Raw genomic sequence first — 19385 nt, 5'->3', positions numbered from 1 at the left:
GACTTTTCTTCCAGAAACTTGTCCAAACCTTTTTTAAACGCAGCTACACTAATTGCTTTCACCACATCCTCTGGCAACAAATTACAAAGCTTAATTATGTGTTGAATAAAATAATATTTTCTCTTATTAGTTTTAAGCATATCACTTAGTAACTTCATTGTGTGTCCCCTGGTCTTTGTACTTTTCGAAAGAGTAAACAACCAATTAACATTTACTTGCTCCACTCCACTTATTTTATAGGCCTCTATCATATCTCCCCTCAGCCGTCTCTTTTCCAAGCTGAAGAATCCTAACCTCTTTAGCCTTTCCTGATAGGGGAATCGTTCCATCCCCTTTATCATTTCCTTTTACAATGGAGAGTTATCCTACTTTATACAGGACAATCCTGTTTTTAAAGAAATTGTTCTATGTCCTGCTTTAGCAAGAACAGGACCACAATTGTCCTCTTTTTCAATCTGACCACACAGAGATATGTGACACACAGGGGCAGTTGTAGGATTTTAAAAAAGTGAGGATGTGCAGATGATGTGGTGCATTATCATCCTTACTCCTTACTCCTTCCCCCATCACTTTCATCTTCCCTTCTGCTCTTTTTCTTTCCCTCTCTCCCCATCCATTCTACGCCTTCCCGGCTCCTTTCTATCTACCCCTTCCCATTTCTCTCTATCTGTACCTAGGTTCCTCTTTGCCTTCTCTTCATCTCCCTCAGGTACTTCTGTAGCTCCCATCTGCCCCTTTCTCATCTTGCACACAGTTCCTCTGCATTTCCTCATCAAGTGCCAAAATCCTCTTCCTCTCTCCCTGCCCTTAGATTCCTCTCTCTCTCTCTCTCTCTTTCTCTCCTCCCTTTCCTTAGACTCTTTTGTATCTCATCATGTTCCTCTCTTCTCCTTGCTTCTCCTTCAGGTCTTCTTAATTTCTTGGGACACAATACTATGGGTAGAGTGAGAGAAGTATGGCAGGCCCATAGTGATTTGTGTGCTTCCTGTTCCCTCAGCTACTCTAACCCCATGGTGCACATTTCCTTTGTAAACAGGAAATGTAGAAAGGGGAAGAGAAGCAGCTGCAGGGATTGGAGTGAATGCTTACTGTGTCCCCACCCTGCCAGTCTGCCTTCATTGCTGCTGATCTGACTGCCAGGGAGGAGGGCAGGAGGGGAGGTGGAGGATGCTTGACCTTTCAAATGTGGCAATGTTTGGTATGACTTTCGGCAAGGGGATATCCTGTATTCTGTGGATACACCCTATTTCCTTTCCTTATCGATTCATGTCTCTCCCAAAGCAGTTGGGGCAGCCTTGCTCCTACCACTAGGTACAGCAGCATTCAGTGCTTAAGCTCAGGACTGCGTGCCTTCCCCACTTTGGCACATGTTTCCTGTCCTACATGGAAGCCTGCAAGTGGACAAGGGCCACCTGCACTTGCTCACAGATTGCTACTGTCAGCACTGCACGGCTTCAGGAGAGACATGAAATGGGAAGGAGTAAAGGAAAGGTGTGGTAGGCTGGCCTTGGGGAAGCAACTGGAGGCCTAGAGGGAGCAGGTAAATTTGAAAAGGTGGAGGTGAGTGGAGGTAGAAAGGAAAAGCCTGTATTTTGGATTTGTCCTCAAGCCTGAAACTTTGTCAGCAATCATGGCCTTAGGAGGGTTGTCACTGGGCGATGAGGAAGCTAGGAGATATGGGACAGTGAGTGCTTCACAATGAACGATTATAGAGATGAGGAGAGATCTGGAATATGAAAGGGTGAATGCTTTATACTGAGTGTCACTTTGAGAGGAAGGGAGGAATGAGGTGTTTCAGGGTACTGACTGCAAAATCATAGTGTTGGTGTGCATATTCTATCAGGACACACAGGGTAAAAAGATAGGGCCTGATTTTAAAAAGCATCTACATGCTTAAATTTGGTTTTACACATGTAAATGCACTTTACCCGTGTAAGAGGGCTTTTGAAAATTGCTCCAATATATCCATTCAATTGTCTATAGGATATTCACGTGTAAATGCACTTGCGTAAATATTTTTTATAATTGCTATAACAATATATTAAATTAACACGTAACTCCTTTTAAACTTTCCTCCATAGAGATCAATATTCAAAGCATGTTCAAAGCTATTTAGTTGGATAAGCAGGACTTATGCAGTTAAATAGTGGCCACTGAATATGCGCCCACATTCACTGAATGCTACTTAGCCATATAAGTCCCTTATACAGCTAAAGCATTAACCGCATTAGCTGTGGGTAGGAGGTGGGTGCATCAGGGCGGAGCGAGTTAGCCATGAAACCTATGCAGCTAACTGCCGATATTTGGACTTAGCCACATAAATTGTACAGCTAAGCTAGCCGTGCCACTGAATACACATCATAACTTAGCATGAAATTCTAACCAGCTGAGGCCTGGATTTATCAAAATGCGGTAAGTACCGCATGCGATAGCAAAAGGGGTGTGTTTTATGCTAATATAGCATTTATTGCAATTTGTGCTAATTACCTGTGCGAAGAGCTAAGTTAGTGCAAATTGCGATACCCTTTTCAGATTTTGCAGTAAGTGCTGACCTGTTGTATTTCCTGCATTCAACCACTGGGGGACCATTGTTAATGAGAGAGAGAGAGAGTGCACCTGGCCATAATATCATGGCCCATAAGTAGGTATTTGTATCCCTATGGTAGGCCCACCTAGTAACTCGAGGTGGGGATTAGGTAAGAGTGTAGGGGGTTAGGGGCCACTTTGACATTCTATGTGATACCTACGAACAGAACAGTGGTCTCTTGTGAAGATTTGATGACCTTCGGAGTGAGGAAACTCACTCCAAGATGAGATTTGGGCAATGTTCTCTCAACCTAGCTTGATGTTACCCAGGTAGAGAGTCCATCAAGCTAGGTGGAGAGAACCTTGCCCAAATCTCATCTTGGAGTGAGTTTCCTCACTCCGAAGGTCATCAAATCTTCACAAGAGACCACTGTTCTGTTCGTAGGTATCACATAGAATGTCAAAGTGGCCCCTAACCCCCTACACTCTTACCTAATCCCCACCTCGAGTTACTAGGTGGGGCTACCATAGGGATACAAATACCTACCTATGGGCCATGACATTATGGCCAGTCTCTCTCTCTCTCTTTCTTTCTCTCTCTCTCTCCTTCAATTCACTTGAAATAGGTCTTACAGGAGACATCACAAAGGGCAATGAAACCTTACAGCAGAGGTGTAGTTAAAATCAGCATTACAGCTGTGCAATAGCTCTTCACATACAGGCTAACCCAGCCACCTCTCCTCCTATTTTCTGAATTTGCATCACACCATACGATATGGTGCGATCGCATGCATTAAAGGCCTTATTGCATTTTGATAAATGACCCCCTTAGTTACTTAATCTGCCAGCTTTGAAAATTGACCCCATACTGTCTAAAAAGAAGACCTAAAAAGATCCATGTGGCAGTTGTTACATGAGCCACTGTAAAAATGGGAACAGATAAAAAGTTGATTGATTGATATAGTTAACTCCCTAAAACTCGGCCAGTTATTTATTTATTTATTTAACACTTTTCTATACCGACCTTCATGGTTGAGGACCATATCAGATCGGTTTACATGGAAAGGGGGAACTGTAACAAGAACCGTAGGTAAAAATAGGAAGAACAAAGTTACATTCAACAGGGGTAGTAAACTTGGAAGCAAAGACTGCTAGAAAGCAAAAATGTTTAAGGAACGTAGTGATTAGGATATTAACAACAGTTAATGAGTCAGGGTAGGCTCTTATTCAGAACTTGAAGTTAGAATGGAGATCCTTTGTTCAAGACAGGTATTTAGTCGTCTAATGTGTGTCTGAGGGATTTGTGAAGGCCTGGCGGAAAAGCCAGGTCTTGAGTATTTTTCTAAATGTTAATAGGCAGGGTTCCAGTCTGAGGTCGTATGGGATGTTGTTCCAGATAGCTGGGCCTGCTGTAGAAAAGGATCGATCTTTGGTCGAGGTGAGGCGAGTAGCTTTTGTAGGTGGGGCCTGTAGGGTTCCTTTATATATTTCTCTGGTCGGTCTGTTGGTAATATGGAGATTGAGAGGGAATTTGAGGTCCAGATGCAGATGATTGTAGATGGATTTGTGAATTAAAGTGAGTGATTTGTGAAGGATTCTGTATTTCACCGGGAGCCAGTGTAGGTTACGGAGAATGGGTGATATGTGTTCTCCGCAGTTGGTGTTAGTCAGAATTCTTGCCGCGGCATTCTGTATCAGCTGTAGGGGTTTAGTGGATGAGCTGGGGAGACCCAGAAGGAGAGCGCTGCAATAGTCTATTTTAGCAAATAGTAGGGATTGCAGAACTGTCCTGAAGTCTTGGAAGAATAGTAGATTTAGATTTAAGTAGATTTAAGTAGATTTAAGTAGATTTAAGATTTAAGTAGATTTAAGTAGAGTTAGATTTAAGCCAGCTATCTCTGTGAACAAGAATAGCCATTTAACTTAAGGAGTCATTTACAAAGCTGCATTAGGCTGTTTATCAGACAGTAATGCATTATATTTGAGGTACTGATTGCACTATTATATTGCTTATATTGAATTTATATTTTTGTTCTGCATTAATTATATTATATATTTGTTATGTGTTGATTTTATGTTGTTCCACAACAGTAAATGGCCTAATGTAGCTAAGTTCCTCCGGAAATATCAGGATGCTAATACACATCCTAATGCTCCCAGGGCATGTGATAAAGGGGCTAATGGCCCCAGAAGAACCCTGGGAATCTCCATAAACCCCCTATCCCAGTCCCTCCCCCTGCCACCCCGGAAGACAGTCATAGTATAAATAAATAAATAAAAAGATAACATTTTTACAGGTCCGTACCATGCCTTGCCCCCCCCCCTACTCCCAACTGCTCCCCTTCAAATTAAAATTCTGTCCTTCCGAGGCAGGACCCCCATACACTTCAGACTCCCCTCCCCCAGCATTTACATATGAAGCCCTGGTGGTACAGAGGAGCCCAGAGCTCTGGGACTGGCTGTGGCCATTTTTCAAAATGGTGCCAGCCAGCCAGGCTTGGCCTTTACCCCCATCTCATGATAGTAGCAGCTGGCACCATTTTGAAAAATGGTCACCACAGGCACAGAGCCTAGAGGGTGTTCCAGGCCCTACTCTAACACCAGGGCTTCAAATGTAATTGCTGGGGAGATCCAGAGGGTGGACTAGCATAGGGGGAGGGGGTTCTGGCTGGCCTCAGTGGGCATAATTTTAACTTAAAAGGATTGGGCAGTGGAATCTGGCCTGGACCTGTAAAAATGTTATTATTATTATTATTAATTTTTTTTTTGTTTTTCTACAGCCAACTCTAGGGTAAGGGGGAACAGGGGGTAATTGGAGACCCCTGTAGTTTTTTTTTTTCCACCTTTGGTGGGGAGATATTTGGGGCCATCGGCCCCCTTTAATATATGGAACCGCCATCATGCGATTTTTTTTAGCCCTTTACTGTCACGGTATTTTGCCACCAGGGAAAATGCTATGGGATTCACAAAATGGCAATGCCATTTACAGCTGCTTTATAAATCCTTCGGTATTTTCCCCTCTGGGAAAGTCAATGCTGAAATTAGTGCTAGCAGTCGTCCCCTTCTCTCCCAACCATGCCTCCATCACTGCACAGAATTTATGCAGCTAAGTCTAGCCATCTAGTGAAATTAAAGCAGCTAGATCTAGTCACTGTGCGGGGCTAGATTTTAAGACGGGCTGATCTAACCATTTAACTGCCTAATAATAATGATAATAATTAGATAGCTACCTTGCTTTGAAACTTTATCCCATTATGAATTACTTTGACAACACATGTGCAAATGATCATGCTATAAAGTTTCTTGACTGTGATTTGCTTCTATAATGAGTGTAGCTGAGGGGTAAGAGGCACTGAGAGATGTGAGGCAGGGTGAATAGCTTCTTTAATAAGAGTGTGACCAAGCATTGAGGGTTTGCTGCTTGATGAGCAACAGGGTGACTGCATTTTTTTTGTATCTCTTGGGGGGTTTTTTCTAATTACAATTAAATACACCAGGATCTCTGTATTAATTAATATCTTATGATTTCATAAGTGCTTCTTTTTTGGCAGACTTTTGTTACTTCCAGCTGCGGGCACATCTGTACCAAGCTCGTGGCATCCTCCCTGCCGATGACAACGGTCTCTCAGATCCCTTCGCAAAAGTGATCTTTTCAACACAGTGCCAGACCACCATGGTAAGTCTACAGTGCTGTATCCCTGAGTAATCATGACCAGGAGTTACTGGTCCATGGACTGGCCTAAAGTTATGCAATGGACATTTTACAGGCATTCCCTTCTATTAAAAAAAAAATATATATATATATATATATATAGTTCTTTAATTGCTTCATGGCCAGTCCTGGCAGACCTGCCCTCCAGGGCCCTCTGGTTTTCTTCCCCCACCTCTAACCTTATACAGGTCCTGCACATTCTGGAGTCTCTGAACCGGAATAGCCCTCAACTTTTCAGGCCAGCACTTGTGAAGGAGCTAATTGTCCTCTAACAGGACCTGGCTCTGAAACACCTGTAGGGTCTGGGAGCAAATACTGCAGCATATGCAGAGCAGTGGAGTGAACTTAAAGGGCTGATCAGTGAGGTGCAGTTGATCAATGTCACTATGCAGTAGACGGCCTCCGCTCTACAACAGATGGCGGGCTCCTCAGCACCTGTGACACTGACCCCTTAACCTCCAGAGCACCTGTGAGTGGATGATTTATAGGCCTCAGCCTATCAGTTTTACACACTCATTAAATCTAAAGCCCAGCATAGCATTGTCACAATCCAGGGATACTGTGCTTGCCATTACCTGTTACAATACAGGTACCCCTGTGGCCCAATTTTTTATTCCTTAGTTTCTTGTAATTATTTTATAAAAAATGGTAATAACATTTGATATTGTTGAAATCTGGTATACCCTCTTTATTTTAACATTAGGGCAATATGCATATGCAAAGTACACTAGGGAAACAAACTGCGCACCATCCCAAGAGTCACAGAAGCACATAGAAAACAGAAAACAAGCAGGAAGCTGGAGATAGGTAGCCTTCACCAGCTGCAGCCGTAAAGTAGGCCCTCAGAAAAAAAGGTGGGAAAGGGCCACTTAGATTTGTGCAGTTAGGGGTCAACATTCAAAAGGTTTATCCAAACAAACTTAATAAGTTTGCTGCATAAATCTAACCAGTTTAAAATTCAGGGCAGCTTTCCATCATAGATGGTCAGCATGGAGTTTCAGCACTAACCATCTAAGTTTACCTGCACAACTCCAGTCATACAAATAACAGGCCTAAATCTAGTCAGATTTGGTGAATTTTTCACAGCAAACCTAGCAGGTTAGGTTAGGCTTAAAATTTGTCTCAAGATAATCAGGTAAAATTACCCAACTATCTTTCCCACTCAGTGTTTGTTTGTTTGTTTTTTTAATTCACCAGCTGGTAGTCAGAGGGGAAGCACTGTGAGAGTTCTCCAGACAGCACCATAACAACAGAGAGTAGACCCTGAAACAGAATGGCCCAGGCTGATTCCTCATAGAAATGGCAGGAGTCGCTTGTAGTACACCAACTCTATAGTAAAGCATGGTGGGGGCAGCATTATCTTGTGGGAATGCCTTACAGCAGCGGGTACAGGGAGGCTTGTGCAGATCGAGTAAAAGATGGAAAGTACAATGTACAGGCAGATCCTGGAGGAAAATCTATTCCAGTCTGCCATAGTCCTGGGACTGGGGAGAAGATTCACCTCTCAACAGGAAATTATCCTAAGCCCAAACCAAAAGCAACAATGGAGTGGCTCAGCAAGAAGAAAGTGAATGTTTTTGAGTGGCTCGGACAGACTTGAATCCAGTAGAAAATTTGTGGCAAGCCTTGAAGACTGCAGTCCACAGATGATCCCCAGCCAAATTTGAAAGAGCTAAAGCTAGTGCGCCAAGAAAAATGGGCAAAAACTACACTATCCTGCTGTGCAAAGTTCGTAGACACTTATCTTAAATGACTGATGGCTGTTATTGCTGCAGCCAGGGCTTCCACCAAGTATTTGAATCAAGGGATGTGAAGACTTACGCAATCAAGACTTTTTTTTATTCTCAATTACTTTTAGAATATTTCTCTAATTGTTCTTTCATAATGAAAGTGTAGCATATGTTATGTAGATCAGTGAAAAAAATTCCTAGTTTAATGCATTTTGACTTAAACTTTTTAGTCAGCAGAATGCAAAAAATTTACAATGGTATGAAGACTTTTGCAACACACTGTATGCTTCTTAGAATCATCATTACCCTAGGATTCCTTACAAACAAGTATGATTGTCTTCTATGAAGTCAAGGTTATGAGAAGTGATGAAATCCATGGGAGGGCATTGGCATGTGAAGAGTTTACTATGAGGACACTGTTGCACACCAGTTACCACACTATGTTTAATCAGGATATGTCCTAAAATCAATGGCAGGGAACCTGAGATAATTGGAGGATTCACCCTGAAGCAAGTTAACCTATAATCGTTGATCAATTTGACCATAGCACATTTGTGCTTCCATCAGGGAGAAAGTGAAGGTTGAGATGTCATGGAGTTAGTCACAGACCCCCTCCCCAGAAACCCAGCCTGTCCACCATAGGCAGCCCTACCAGGATCTAAGGCTCTGGATAGCATAACCTAAAGCAATGGTCCTCAACCATGTCCTGGGAGCCCACCAGCCAGTCAGGGTTTCAGGATCTCCACAATGAATATGCATGGAAGAAAATTTGCATGTTATGGATGCAGTGAATGCAAATTTTCTCTCATGCATATTCATTGTGGAGATCCTGAAACCCCGACTGATTGGTGGGCCCCCAGGACAGGGTTGGGGATCACTGATCTAAAGGATCTTTGGGAATAGTGTTGTCAGCATTGTACCATTTTGAAATTCCAGGTCTGTTTTCACCTATGTTTAATAATCCTTGTTCATTATTGATAATGACTTGAATTCCCTTAGATTCAGGAAGAGACTTTGGCACCCATGTGGAATGAGCTGCTTCTGTTTGATCAGCTTTTGATAAATGGAAATAAGGAGGATTTAAAGAACGACCCCCCAATTATCATCATCAATATCTTTGATTCTGATAAATTTGTAAGTATTGAACTAAAGAACGTGAATTTCTATGGTGAGGCAGTGTGTGTGAGAGAAGCTAGCATTACATTGCTTAAACGAGTGGCTTTCAAAAGGACATTTGTTTTTCTTATACTGTTTAAGCATTTCCCCTTTAACTTTAAAAAGAAAGTCACACCAAGCTGTTTCATGTCCCCATTTGTTATTTAAATTAACCTTAGCCAGGCATAAGAAGAAACCATTTAAAATGTTCCTGTCACTGTCTTATTTTCCTCTCCACTAAAAATTAATGTCATCCCTGACATTACTAGTTGCACCACAATCTCTTGTGTAACGTTAGATTAACAAGTAACTGTGAAAACCTGGGCCTTCATTTTTGCGTGCGCCGTTCGCAGCGTGCCGGGATCTCCTCTGCCATTTTCTGCGCAGAAAATGGCAATTGTGCACGGGGGGGGATTCTGCGCAAATTCTGCACTCCGCAGTAGCGCAGAATTCCCCCAGGACTAAGAGTTGGAAGAAGAGAGAGTCTGTTTGGTACTGCTTAATGAGATCCATTGCCTCCTTCACCTTCCTTCCAAAGGGTTTCTCGCTGGAGCACAACATGGCCATGTTCTATGCATCATTTCTAAAACCTAATACCTACAACCATGCAACTTTACGAATGTCACTGGCCATACCAGAACCCTCTCAAATGCATCTCACTCTTCTCCTTATTAGAAGAGTGAAATTCTTCTTGTTTTTCTTGAGGGAGAAACTAAGTAAATGTTTTGACTTCATCCCAGAGATTATGCAAGTAGTTGACCATGTAGATCTGGTAGTCAGCTTTGCAGGAAGAGAGTAGCACATTCTAAAAATGACATTTCCCTTAAGGTCCAGATTACACTGGTAAACAAAGTTTTTGTTTCCTTCAGGCTTTTTGGTGTTCCAAATAGATTTTTTGATGCTGATCACAGATATTACTTTAAAATTTGTACGTCACGTAAGGTTTTTGAGAAACGGCCAATTTTGTGTTACAATAATTGTGAAATTATAAAACATAATCTTGCGTACACATAGGGCCAGATTTTAAGAGGTACGTGCGGGCATACATTTGTGAGCACAACCTGGCGCGCACAATTGTACGCCCGATTTTATAACGTGCGTAGCCGCGCACATGTTATAAAATCCGGGGTCAGCGCGCGCAAAGGGGTGCACACTAGTGCACCTTGCACGCGCCGAGCCCTAGGGGAGCCCAGATGGCTTTCCCCGTTCCCTCCCACCTTCCCATCCCTTCTCCTACCTAACCCCCCCCCCACCACCACCACCTTTGTTTAATAAGTTGCACCTGCCTCTGGGCAGGCATAGGTTGCGCGTGACGGCTGAGCACCGGCGCTCAATCCCCCAGCACAGCCACTGTGCTGGAGGCCTCAGTCCTGTCCCCGCCCCTTTCACAAAGCCCCAGGACATACGCGTGTCCCGGGGCTTGCCCACGTTGCCGGGCCTATGCAAAATAGGCTCGGCGCGCACAGGAGTGGTTATGTGCATAAATCCTTTGAAAATCTGGCCCTTATTTTCTTGCTGGACAGACGTTTTTATGATTTTAAAATTCATGTCATATTTTTGTCAGCCATAAGCAACGTAACATGTAACAGAGACTAACTTTTTTAAAACACACCAAGAAACTCTGCCTGATCATGCCAGAACTGTTTGGGCAAGCCCCAGCTTGGCTGCAAGATTCCAATGTGTTGTTACGCGTGCCATCCGTGGCAGACCCGCGGCATGGCCCTCTCACCTCTCTGCAGTAACTCTAGCTCCTGGTTCCTCCTCTCTCGCAGCGGTGGGCCGCCAGCTCCGTCCTCTGGCCTCCCCTGGTGCCTCCGGCTCAGCTGTAGTCCCTGCCGTTCCTGGTCCAGCCACCACGTCCATTGCTTCACGTCGGGCCTCTCCGCATGGCCCGCTGAGAGACGCCACTACTTGGCGCTGCGCCCTTCCCTAGGCGCACATGCATCACCAATGCTTATGTAGGGCCCATGACGGGAACCAAGCTGCAGCCCCGGATGGTGACGTCAGCAGAGCTTCAGTATTTCCACTTTAGGTGCTACCACCCAAGAAAGAGATCTAGATGTCATAGTTGATAACACATTGAAATCGTCTATTCAGTGTGCTGCGGAAATCAAAAAAGCAAACAGAATGTTGGGAATTATTAGAAAGGGAATGGTGAATAAAACGGAAAATGTCATAATGCCTCTGTATCGCTCCATGGTGAGACCACACCTTGAATACTGTGTACAGTTCTGGTCGCCACATCTCAAAAAAGATATAATTGTGATGGAGAAGGTACAGAGAAGGGCAACCAAAATGATAAGGGGAATGGAGCAGCTCTTCTATGAGGAAAGACTAAAGAGGTTAGGACTTTTCAGCTTGGAGAAGAGACAGCTGAGGGGGGATATGATAGAGGTGTTTAAAATCATGAGAGGTCTAGAACGGGTAGATGTGAATCGGTTATTTACTCTTTCAGATAATAGAAAGACTAGGGGGCACTCCATGAAGTTAGCATGTGGCACATTTAAAACTAATCGGAGAAAGTTCTTTTTCACTCAACACACAATTGTCATAGTCAAGTAAAGCTGAAGTCTGATCACGAAGATAGTCAATGCTTTGTCGAACAAAGCAGGGTCTGGGTCTGGAGATAAGCAATAGCGTAGTCGGTCGAAGCGGAGGTCTGGGTCTGGAGATAGGCAGTAGCGTAGTCAGGCGAAGCAGAGGTCTGGGTCTGGAGATAGGCAGTAGCGTTATCGGGCGAAGCAGAGATCTGGGTCTGGATGTAGGCAGTACCGTAGTCAAGCGAAGCAGAAGTCTGGGTCTGGAGATAGGCAGTAGCTTAGTCGGGCAAAGCAAAGGTCTGGGTCTGGAGATAGGCAGAAGCGTAGTCAGGCGAAGCAGAGGTCTGGGTCTGGAGATAGGCAGTAGCGTAGTCGGGCGAAGCGGAGGTCTGGGTCTGGAGATAGGCAGTAGCATAGTCGGGTGAAGCGGAGGTCTGGGTCTGGAGTTAGGCAGTACCGTAGTCAGGCAAAGCAGAGGTCTGGGTCTGGAGATAGGCAGTATTAACGTCAGGCAAAGCGAGGACAAAGTCCGTGTAGTCAATCTGAAGCATAAGCAGGGTAGGAATGAAGAGACAGGAACCAGGAACAACGAGGAACAGGAACGCAAGGTTGAGGCGAATCTCTAGAAGCAACGTGTACTCGACCAGCGAGAGGACCTGTTGCAAAGGCAATGCTAGGGAGCAGAGCCTGAGCTTAAATACTGAGATTAGGTTGACGTAATCATCCGGGGCCGTGGCTAGGTTCCGGCCACGGTCCCTACTTAAGAGTCAATGGTGTGCGCACGCCTAGGGAGGGGTGTGGAGCGAGTAGCAGCGTCTCTCCACGGGCCATGCGGAGAGGCCCGACGAGAAGTGGAAGCAGGACCGGGAATGCCGGGGACTGTGGCAGAGCCGGAGGCACTAGGGGAGGCCCGAGGACGAAGCTGATGGCCCACCACCGCCAGCTAGGAGGAACCAGTGGCTGGAGTTACAGTAGAAAGATGAGGGGGTCGTGCCGCGGGTCTGCTGTGGACGGCACGCGTAACACCAGTTTTGCATTATGGCTTGGGCGGTGGTTTTGGCCATATACTTCTAAGTGGGTGTAAACAATGTGAATCTGGTGAACATGTCCATTAGGACTAATATATCTTCTGTTCGATTAGTACTTGATTCTAGAACAGTGAAGTCCATTGCCAACACTTCTAATCGGAAAAACACTTCAAAACATTGCATTTTTGCCTTCTCTCTTAGGAACAGGTCTTTGGTTAACAGATATTGCTAATGCTGCTGTACCCACTGAGTGACATCAGACACCATGGAGGCCAAGTATTATCTTTATCATGCTTTCCATGCCAAAGTATCCTCCAAAATTGTGTTTAGCTTCAAAGATCTCTCACTGTAATGCCTCTGGTACTATAAATTGCAAAGGTGGCATATCTCTGGGATCACAGATTTTCTGATAAAGTAGACCATTCTTAAAGAGAAGTCTGATATGCTGCTTCCAGAGTTTCTTCCATTTCTCTGACCAACCATCAGTTTGAGGTGACTGATTCTCTAGTATGGCACAGATGACCACCTTCAGTTCATCATGTTCCAACTGCAGCTCCCTCAAGTACTCCATGGAGTAGTTTAGTGTATGAGAAGAAGACTTGTGACGTATGGCTCTAGTCATAACAGGTTTGAGTGAATTTCAATCTTTCTTTTCTTTATCTCAGAGACAATTCTGATCTTTTCAGGTTCTAACTTAAGGAAGTCTTTCTCGGAATTTTCATATTCAGGTTCATCCCTAATGGGTAAATGGGATAGTACATTCATGTTGGTGTTCGCTCTCCCTGTAGTAAACCTCTTATTGTAATCTTGATAACTGTGCCAGCCATCATTGCTCTACTCCTTCAACTGTTTGAATTTAAAATGGTATTTCATGGAAAGTTATTTATAATTAATGCTAGTATCTTCTTTTTCAGTAATTTCCACTAGGTGTCAGTGTAATCTAGCAAATGCAGCCAACGGGGTGGGGGGGGGGGGGGGGGGGGAGGGCCCTTTGCTGGGATGACAGGGGGTAATAAATTACAAAGGGAATCTTTTCAGGGACAAACCATTTAACAGTCCACTATAACGACAGTGGATACTGAAAACATCTTCTTTCGGAACCCCTCCCTTTTTACCTGTCTCAGCCCTGGTACCTCAAATAAAATAACCTCTGCTGAATGTAAATTTTGAATTGGTATATGCCTCTGTATATGCCTTAAATAAATTGCACCTTGGGATTTATTAGCTTTAAACATCAGGGTCTTAAACATATGATCCTTTCCCTGATAGGTAACCATTGTAACTCGGTCAAAAGAGGCTTCACACTAATCCTTCTTAGGCAGCCAAATACCAACCTCGCTGTCATATTCTGCATTACCCATAAATGACACAAATTTCTCACCGTTACTCCTAACAAAATCCCATTACAATAATCAAATATTGGGGTGACTAATGCTTTTACAATGGTCCGAAATATCTCTAACTCACCCATCCCCTAATTCTCTTCAGCTGTTTTAGTTTTAGAAAGATCCTCTTTATCATCAAAGAGATATGGAAGTCAAAGGACAACTTCTGAAGAATTAGCACAGCCTATCTCCCCAATTTTTAACTGTAAAACTCTCTCTGGCCTATTTGTTGTAAAAACCAACCATTCAGTCTTGCCATCATTCAATACCAACCTATTTGTATTCATCCATTCACCCAAGATATTCAAACCCTCCTGAACTTTACCCAAACATTTTAAAGGATCCATTCCCAAAGAGCACACTATAATTGCACATCATCTGCCTAAATATAGCCATTAAAACCCAAGCTACAAATCAACTGACCCAATGGTTGAAAAAAAAATATTAAAAAGAAGGGGGGATAATGGAGACCCCTGTGGAACCCCACAATCTAGGCTATAAGGTTTCGCACTCTTTCCTTTCACTCATACTTCAATCAATCTATCCTTTAAAAAGGAGAGCCATCTCAAAATGTATCCCTGCAATTCCAACTCTCTACATCTCTGCAACAAAATCTCATGATCTACCAGATCAAAAGCCCTAAAAAGATCCAACATAATTAACCCCACTTCTTCACCCTTATCCAAAAACTAAAAAATGGAATCATTCAACGCCACCAATAGATTCTCTGTACTATATCCTACACCAGCGATTCTCAACCGGTGTGTCGCAACCCACTAGTGTGTTGCCAAGCACTGGCAGGTGTGTTGTGTGCTAGCCGCAGCCGCAGGACCAAAGATCGGAGCTGCTGGCCATCGCTGGAGACCAGGCCGGCAGGGCCAAAGACTGGAGCTATTCAGCTGGGGGCCGGTGTGTGTGTGTGTGTGTGTGTGTGATTGTGTGTATGTATTTGAGATCATGAAGGCGCTTCTGTGTCTGTGTGTGTATGTATGTGAGAGATGGAGGGTGCTTCTGTGTGAGGTGTGTATGTGTGACAGGGAGGGTGCTTGTGTGTGTGGTGTGTGTATGTGTGCAGTGTATATGTGAAATGGAAAGGGTACTTGTGTGTGTATGTGGTGTATATGCGAGATGGGGAGGGTTCTTTTGTATATGAGATGGGAAGGGTGCTTGTGTGTGTGTGTGTGGTGTGTATGTGAGATGGGGAGAGTGTGTGTGTGTGGTGTGTATATGAGATGGGGAGGGTGCTTGTGTGTGTGGTGTGTATGTGAGAGGGGGAGGGTGTTTTTGTGTGTGTATGTGGGAGGGGAGGGTGCTTCTGTGTGTGGTGTGTATGTGAAAGGGGGAGAGTGCTTGTGTGTGTGGTGTGCATGTGAGAGAGGGAGGGTGCTTCTGTGTGTGTGTATGTGAGATGGGGAGAGTGCTTGTGTGTGTTTATGTGGTGTGTATGTGAGATGGGGAGAGTGCTTGTATGTGTGTATGTGTGGTATGTATGTGAGATGGGGCGAGTGCTTGTGTGTGTGTGGTGTGTATATGAGATGGGGAGGGTATTTGTGTGTGGTGTGTATGTGAGAGGGGGAGGGTGCTTGTATGTGTGGTGTGCATGTGAGAGAGGGAGGGTGTTTCTGTGTGTGTATGTAAGTGAGGGAGGGTGCTTCTGTGTGTGTAAGAGAGAGATGGAGCATGTTTCTTGCTGGCTGTGGCTGTAAAAGAGAGAGAGGGGGCATATGTGTGATTGAAAACCTGTTTGTAAGTGAGAGAGAGAGAGAACACATGTTTGAGAACTTGTGTGTAAGTGAAACAGAGAGAGAAAGTATGTGTGATTAATATCCTGTGTGCAAGTAAGAGAGAGAGCATTGTGTGATTGAGAGAGACTGGTCAGAGAGGTGAAGTGTTTATGTGTGAGAAAGACTGATCAGGGAGGTGAATGGTGTGTGTGTGAGAGAGAGAGAGAAGAGAGAGAGACAGAGAGAGAGAGTGAGACTTGTCGGGGAGATGATTGCTGTGTGAGAGACATAAACTGGTCCTGAGGGGGTCACTGGTGTGTGTGTGTGTGTGTGTGTATATATATGAGAGGGAGAGAGAGACAGAGACTAGTTATGGTCCCTAAGGAAGAGGACCATGAGGACACTACTGCTGCTTCTGGAGTGGCCTCCAAGGGAAAGGAGTAGGAGGATTGCTGGAGAGGGTAAGTAAAGGTGGCTTTTTAAGTTCATTTTTCTTGATTGCCATTTTAATTATTGGCTATTATGTAATGTGTTTGAAATATTTTATTGGTGTTTGGAGAATTTTTGAGAGTTTTTAATTATTTTAATTGTTAGATGTTATTTTGTTCATCAGCGGGCGGATTTTAAAAGCCCTGCTCGCGTAAATCCGCCCGGATTTATGCGAGCAGGGCCTTGCGCGCCGGCGCGCCTATTTTGCATAGGCCGCCGGCACGCGCAGAGCCCCGGGACGCGCGTAGGTCCCGTGGTTTTTTGAAGGGGCGGGTTGGGAGCGTGTCGGGGGCGGGACCGGATGACGCGGCATTTCGGGGCGGGACACGGCGTTTCGGGGGCGGGACCGGGGGCGTGGCGCCGGCCCGGGGGCATGGTCCAGGCCTCCGGACCAGCCCCCGGGTCGGAAGACGGCATGCAAGCAGTCCGCTGGCGTGCGTAGATTTACATCTGCTTCTCGCAGGCGTAAATCTAGGGACAAAGGTAAGGGGGGGTTTAGATAGGGCCGGGGGGGTGGGTTAGGTAGGGGAAGGGAGGGGAAGGTGAGGGGAGGGCGAAAGGAAGTTCCCTCCGAGGCTGCTCCGATTTCGGAGCGGCCTCGGAGGGAACGGAGGCAGGCTGCGCGGCTCGGCGCGCGCAGGCTGCCCAAAATCAGCAGCCTTGCGCGCGCCGATCCAGGATTTTAGAGGATACGTGCGGCTATGCGCGTATCTTATAAAATCCAGCGTACTTTTGTTTGCGCCTGCTGCGCAAACAAAAGTACGCGATCGCGCTTTTTAAAAAAATCTTCCCCCAGCTGTTTTGAAACATTTATTCATATAGTTTTACAATTATTTCTGTGTGGGGATGTATAGCAGCTTGGCTTTTTCTGTTTTCCTAATTGGAGGTGTATTTGTAGTGTTGCCTTTTTATAGGTAGGGTTGTTCTATCTGAGTGCATGCCATAATGCAGGTTTAACTTTCTGTGGATTAGTTTGTGTGCATTATTGCAGATCCTATATTAGGTGCTATATTTCTGTTTCCATTTCTCTAGTTTTGTACTGCATGCAGAGTGGCTTTTTTGGGTTTCCATTCCAGTTTCTGTTTCCATATTTATAATTTGTGGTCTTTCTGTACTTGGTGAAGGTCGATTTTGTGTGTATGACCGAGGTGAGGTATTTAACTAGCATGTAGGCTAGTAAAATACTTCACCTTATTTGTTGTGTTTCTCAATAGGACATGCATTCGTGGTGAACTGTTGTCTTTTTATAAGTAAGGCTAATGCGCCTGGTAGTAGAGTTTGTGTTTCTGTTATTGAGATAACACCAGAATATCTTTTTTGTATGGTGAGCAGTACGGGGAATGTTCTAGTTCTGCTTTATACCCATTGCTGAGGGTCGGGAGTGGGGGTGGGGTTCCTGTGGATGCAAAGTGTACATTTATATCTAGCCTTGTGACTGTCATGTGTTCAGTGTGTCACGCATGTGAGAACTATCTATCAGGTGTGTCCCGACAGAAAAAAGGTTGAGAACCACTGTCCTGTGCAAAACCCTGACTGGCTCTCTTCCAAAGTACTGATTTCCTCCATATATCTAGATAATTGTATTGTAACCACTTTTTCTAATACTTTTGCTACCGGCCAGTAATTTATACATAATTCCTTCTCGAAACCTGCTTTTTTCAGTAATGGATGGACCAATATCTTCTTCAATGAGGCAAGAAAAACTCCTACCCTCAGGGAACTATTCACAATCAATTGCAAGTTATCTAATAAATCTTCTGGTAGATCTTTTATCAGATATGAGGGGCAAGGGTCTAAACTACATGTAATTGGGTTACAACTCTGTAATATTTCCCAGAATTCCAACTGTCCCACCTCTTCAATTCAGCTTACCCTTCCCTAACTCCTCCATCTATCATCCTCTGTTCTTCCAAACAGCTCACCCCAACCAAAGATGACTCACTGAGCATATTACTTTGCAACCTTCCTATTTTATTTTTCCAAAATCATGCAAAACTTTCGCTATTCAAACTCTCTGGAATAATGGCTTTGGGCAAACAATATTTTCACATTTCCTGTGTAATCGCAAAAATGTCTTGAACTATATACTCAGCAGCTCTAATCCGATTTTCATAATATAACTTCTTAGCAGCTCTAATCTGATTTTCATAATATAACTTCTTAGCAACTCTAATCCTCCCTAAATAAAAATTGGCACGCTGTCAATTGGCAAATTATCTGCCCAAACATGGGATTTCAACCATTTCCTTTCCTTTTTACGTACATCCTTCTGAATTTCTTTTAGATCTCTAGAATGCCATGCTGCGTTCCCTCTTAACCTTATTTTCCTTTTCTTCATTGGAGCAACCTCTTTCAGAACCTCTTTCAATGACTGATTCCACTTTCCTACCAAATCTTCTATAATATTCTACCACCTTAAATAAAATGCCTCCTTGTCTTTTTTCCCCTCTAAATTCAATCTTCTTTTTCCCTCTTTCCAATCCTTCCATTCCTGTTATCATAAATGAAAAATAAATAACCCTATGATCAGAGAATATAACATCCTCATTTCTCTGAATTCACAAACAACTGTCTCTTATTATTTGCTGTGCCAAAAACTAAATCTAAAACATGACACCCCCCCCCCCCCCGATGAGTTCTAAAACCTACCCGCTGCAACAAATCCCAAGTTAATAAATCTTCCAGCAACATAGACGTTTTCTTACAAGAAACATCATCCACATGTATATTAAATCTCCTAATATTATCAGCCTTTCAAATCACAATACCATCTCTCCAATAAACTCCACAAATTTAATAATTTCCATACCCACACTTCTCCCTTTCCCAATCACTAATAATAAACATTCGCAACTCTCTGATTCTCTCAAAACCATCTGTTGCACTATCTCATTCCTTTTAGAAATAACAGCCACTCCTCCCTCCGTCACTTCTTTTTATTCTGTGAAAATATCTTATATCCTGGAGGTCAAACCTCCGAAAACACTGCAATTGTTTCATCTGAGAACCAATTCTGTCACACAACCTAAATCTGCCGTTGTTTCCACCCCAAATCCCACACCTGATTAGTTTTATTACACAGTGACCTTCACTGAA

At 44.0% G+C, this 19385-nt stretch overlaps 1 protein-coding gene across 1 annotated transcript in view; it reads left to right on the top strand.

Moving 5' to 3' along the window:
* LOC115097189 (fer-1-like protein 4) overlaps nucleotides 1–19385 on the top strand; it is a 359866-nt gene that overhangs the window by 226845 nt on the left and 113636 nt on the right. Inside the window, exons 24-25 of the mRNA XM_029612774.1 lie at nucleotides 6078–6202; nucleotides 8968–9102. Coding sequence (XP_029468634.1) covers nucleotides 6078–6202; nucleotides 8968–9102 — 260 coding nt within the window. The remainder of the gene's footprint in view (nucleotides 1–6077; nucleotides 6203–8967; nucleotides 9103–19385) is intronic.

The sequence above is a fragment of the Rhinatrema bivittatum genome, chromosome 8 (assembly GCF_901001135.1).
Source record: "Rhinatrema bivittatum chromosome 8, aRhiBiv1.1, whole genome shotgun sequence".
Taxonomy (NCBI): domain Eukaryota; kingdom Metazoa; phylum Chordata; class Amphibia; order Gymnophiona; family Rhinatrematidae; genus Rhinatrema; species Rhinatrema bivittatum.
The sequence above is the reverse complement of the archived record's forward strand: the minus strand, read 5'-3'. Positions and strand labels throughout refer to the sequence as shown.